The sequence below is a fragment of the Scomber scombrus genome, chromosome 4, assembly GCF_963691925.1.
Source record: "Scomber scombrus chromosome 4, fScoSco1.1, whole genome shotgun sequence".
NCBI lineage: Eukaryota > Metazoa > Chordata > Actinopteri > Scombriformes > Scombridae > Scomber > Scomber scombrus.
In genome coordinates, this window is record NC_084973.1 from 31147066 (window position 1) to 31151155 (window position 4090).

Genomic DNA, 4090 nt, shown 5'->3' on the forward strand with positions numbered 1-4090 from the left:
TCCCCCCCCCCTACCTTTCTCCTGACCCCGGCCGCGTGCATAAAAGACCCATCAGAGGTATTGCTGGCCACATTTACAAGTGAAAGACCCCCAATAATGGAGCGGTTAGGGAGAAGAATGAGGAGACAGAGGGGCACTCACAGATGTGGAGGTGGGTGGGGAGGAGGAGGAGGAAGGGAGGAAGGGGGGGAGGAAGGAGCAGCGTCCCATTGTTGCCCCCCCCCCCCCCTACACACACACACACACACACTGATGTAAGAGAGGAAGGGGAAGAAGAAGGGAGGGCTGGTAAATTAGGAGGAAAAGAGGCGAAAGTGGCTTTTTAAACCTGATTTGTGACGGAGGAGCAGAAGGGGAGGAAGGAAAAAAAGAGAAGAAGAAGAGATGAAAAGGAGTGAAAGTAGAAGTAGAGAAGAAGAAAGCAGCTTTTACTTTCTTTTCCACCTCTTCTTCACCTCTTTTTCTCTTGTTCGTTGTATCCTGTAAGTTGGGAAAGTGAGGCGAGGCCGGTCCAGCTGTTAGTGCGTGCAGGGAGCGTGTGAACAGGCTCAGAGGTCAGGAGGTGTGTGTGTGTGTGTGTGTGTGTGTGTGTGTGTGTGTGTGTGTGTGTGTGCGGTGGTCATCATCCCGGCATCATCATCATAATATATGTGTGTGTGTGCGTGTGTCTCATTGTCCAGAAGGAGATGGAGATGGCGACACAGCAGCTGGTTGTGAAGAGGCCTCCCTCTCAGCTGACCATCAAACCCCTCCTCTTCCTCACACCGGGGGGGGGGGGTTAATGAAGTCATCACGGCGGGATCGGGGGCCGAGATGTGGCATATATACGAGGCGACCGGGTGAAGGGTCTCTGAGGAGAACGAGGAGATGGAGACTTGTTGCTGGCAGGTGGATCAGTCGCCTCCAGCAGGTAAAACATCTATATATAAAAACAGTAATAAACGGGGTTTCCTGCCCTGAATCTAAAGGGTTTCATGATGCTGAGGGACAAACATATGATCATGAAGTGTGTTTATGTGTCTGTAATGATTCCTCCTGTTCATACTGACTATTAGAAGATCCTTCATCATGGTTACTATGGAAGTGATGGAGGACTAAACACACAGTCCTCCTTCTGTGGAAACATGTTTAAAAGTTGATCTGAAGCTTCAGTTGTCTGAAGGAAAGAAAGAACCAGAAGAAGGAGGAAGATTAGGAAAGACAGGAAGAAAGAAAGAAAGAAAGAAAGAAAGAAAGAAAGAAAGAAAGAAAGAAAGAAAGAAAGAAAGAAAGAAGAAGAAGAAGAAGAAGAAGAGGAAGAAAGAACAAGAAGAGGGTAGAATATTAGGAAATAAAGAAAGAAGGAAAGAAAGAAAGAAAGAAATAAAAGGAGGAGGAAGAAGAAGATGAAAGAACAAGAGGGAGAGGAGGAAGATGAGGAAAGACAGGAAGAAAGAAAGAAAGAAAGAAAGAAAGAAAAGAAGAGGGAGAAGAAGAATAAAGAACAAGAAGAAGGAAGAAGATTAGGAAAGAAAGAAAGAAAGAAAGAAAGAAAGAAAGAAAGAAAGAAAGAAAGAAAGAAAGAAAGAAAGAAAGAAAAAGGAGGCGGAGGAAGAGGAAGAAATAAAAGAAGAAGGAAGAGGAAGATGAGGACAGAAAGAAAGAAAGAAAGAAAGAAAGAAAGAAAGAAAGAAAGAAAGAAAGAAAGAAAGAAAGAAAGAAAGAAAGAAAGACAAGAGAAAGGAGGAGGAGGGGGAAGAAAGAACAAGAAGAAGGAAGAAGATTAGGAGAGAAAGAAAGGAGGCAGGAAGGAAACATAATTCGACATAATCTAACATACAAAGTCATTTATCAGTTAACAGTTAAAGCTTATTTAAAGACTCAGTGACGCTGCTCTGTGTATTTATTCCCTCTACATCTACAGGCGGCATCACAGACACTAACATCATCTCTTCCTTCCCAATGTTGGAGCCGCTGGTCAGAACTTGATTTGACTCATGTTGAAGGTTTAAATCCTATTTTATAAAATATAAAAAACTGTTTCTGCACTAACGTCCAATAAAGGAGCTTTAACCCTCCTGTTGTCCTCAGGTCAAGGAAGGAAAGGAGGAAAGGAGGAAGGAAGGGAGGAAGGAAGGAAGTAAAGGATTAAGGAGGGAGGGAAGGAAGGGAGGAAGGAAGGAAGGAAGGAAGGAAGAAGGAAGGAAGGAAGGAAGGAAGGAGAGAACAAAGGGAGGAAGGAAGGAAGGAAAGTAGAAAGGAACGAAGGAGCAAAAGAGTGAGGAAAGGAGGAAAGCAGGAAGGAAGGGAGGAAGGAAAGAGAGAAGGAAGGAGAGAAGGAACGAACGAAGGAACGAACAAAGGAAGGAAAGGAGGGAAGGAGTGAGGGAGGAAAGGAGGAAAGGAGGAAGGAAGGAAGAAGGAAAGAGGATGGAAGTAAGGAGAGAACGAAGGGAGGAAGGAAGGAAGGAACGAAGGAACAAAGGAGGGAGGAAAGAAGGAAAGGAGTAAGAAGGGAGGGAGGAAGGAAGGAAGGAAGGAAAGGAGGAAGGTAGGATGGAAGGAAGTGAGGGAGGAAAGAAGTATGGAAAGAGGAGGGAGCAAAGAAAGAGGGAAGGAAGGAAGAACGAAGGATAAATTAAAGAAAGAGGGAGGAAGGAAGGAAAGAATGAACAGTCAATTTGACCCGACAGGAAGACAGAAGGGTTAAAGGCAGTTTTTTTTTTTTTTTTTTACCCTTCATTCATCTTCACATTCATATCAAGATGAAATATGAGCTTTTATTTACTATATATGTTAATTTATGTTTTAATTTAAATCAACAAAAATATAATAACATGTCTTCTTTTAGCTTTTATCTTTTCTTTTGTTACCGATCTGCTGGAGACACACACACACACACACACACACACACCACACACACACACACAGACACACACACACACACACACACACACACACACACACACACACACACACACACACACACACACACACACACACACACACTAACACTGACTAATACAGATGACCTTTGACACTTGTTCATTTCCGATGGAGAAACTATTAATTTCCTGTCGTATGATCACATCTCCTCCACTTCCTGTTCGGAGCTTCTGACCAACTGACAAACTAACAGCAGCTCCGCTCGTCCTCCGTCAGGAAGAAGCTAAACTACGCCCCTCCTCAGTTTTAACCCTCCTGTTGTCCTCGAGTCAAGGAAGGAAGGAAAGGAAGGAAAGGAAGGATGGAAGGGAGGAAGGAAGGATGGAAGGGAGGAAGAAGGAAGGAAAGGAGGAAGGAAGGGAGGAGGAATGAAAGAAAGGAGGCAGGAAGGAAGGAAGGAAGGAAGGAAGGAAGGAAGGGAGGGAGGAAGAAGGAAGAAGGAAGGAAAGGAAGGGAGGGAGGAAGGAGGAAGGAAGGAAGGAAGGAAGGAAGGAAGGAAGGAAGGAAGGAAGGAAGGGAGGAAGGAAGGAAAGAAGGAAAGAAAGAAGGTAGGAGGGAGGGAGGAAAGAAGGAAGGAGGGAGGGAGGGGGAAAGGAAAACAGGAGGGAGGAGGGAAGGAAAGAAGGACAGAGGACAGAAGGAAGGGAGGACGGTAGGGGCGAGGGAAAGAAAGAGAGAAGGAGGGAGGGAGGAAAGAAGAAAGGGAGGAAAGAAGGAGGGAGGGAAGAAGGAGGGACAGAAGGAAGGAACAAAGGGGCAGGGAGGAAGGAAAGGAGGAAAGAAGGAAAGAAAGAGAGAAGGAGGGAGGGAGGAAGGACAGACGGAAGGAAGGAAGGAAAGAAGGACAGACGGAAGGAAGGAAGGAAAGAAGGAAAGAAGGAAGGAAAGAAGGAAGGAAAGAAGGAACATAACACTTCTGAGACTTTCTTTACTTCAGCACCTTTAACATTTAATGAACTTTGGTTTAAAGTTTAGTTATTGTGTGGCTGTTATTCCAGTTTGCCAGCAGAGGGCGCTCTCCAACCTCCAACCTCAAACCTCAAACCTACTTCTGCAGCTGCATTCAAACAAGACTTTAAAATATATTAAAGTAGTCTCCCATCCTTCTCCTGTAGACTCACCTGATCCTGATTATTAATTATCAAACCTTTGACGAGCTTCAAGC

The 4090-nt window shown here is 44.8% G+C and overlaps 1 protein-coding gene across 1 annotated transcript in view; it reads left to right on the forward strand.

Moving 5' to 3' along the window:
- Positions 1-610: 610 nt before the first annotated feature.
- LOC133979428 (histone-lysine N-methyltransferase, H3 lysine-79 specific-like) overlaps positions 611-4090 on the forward strand; it is a gene marked incomplete at its 5' end in the record, with an annotated part of 9074 nt that continues 5594 nt past the window's right edge. The window contains 2 exon segments of the mRNA XM_062417940.1: positions 611-652; positions 1636-1741. Coding sequence (XP_062273924.1) covers positions 611-652; positions 1636-1741 — 148 coding nt within the window.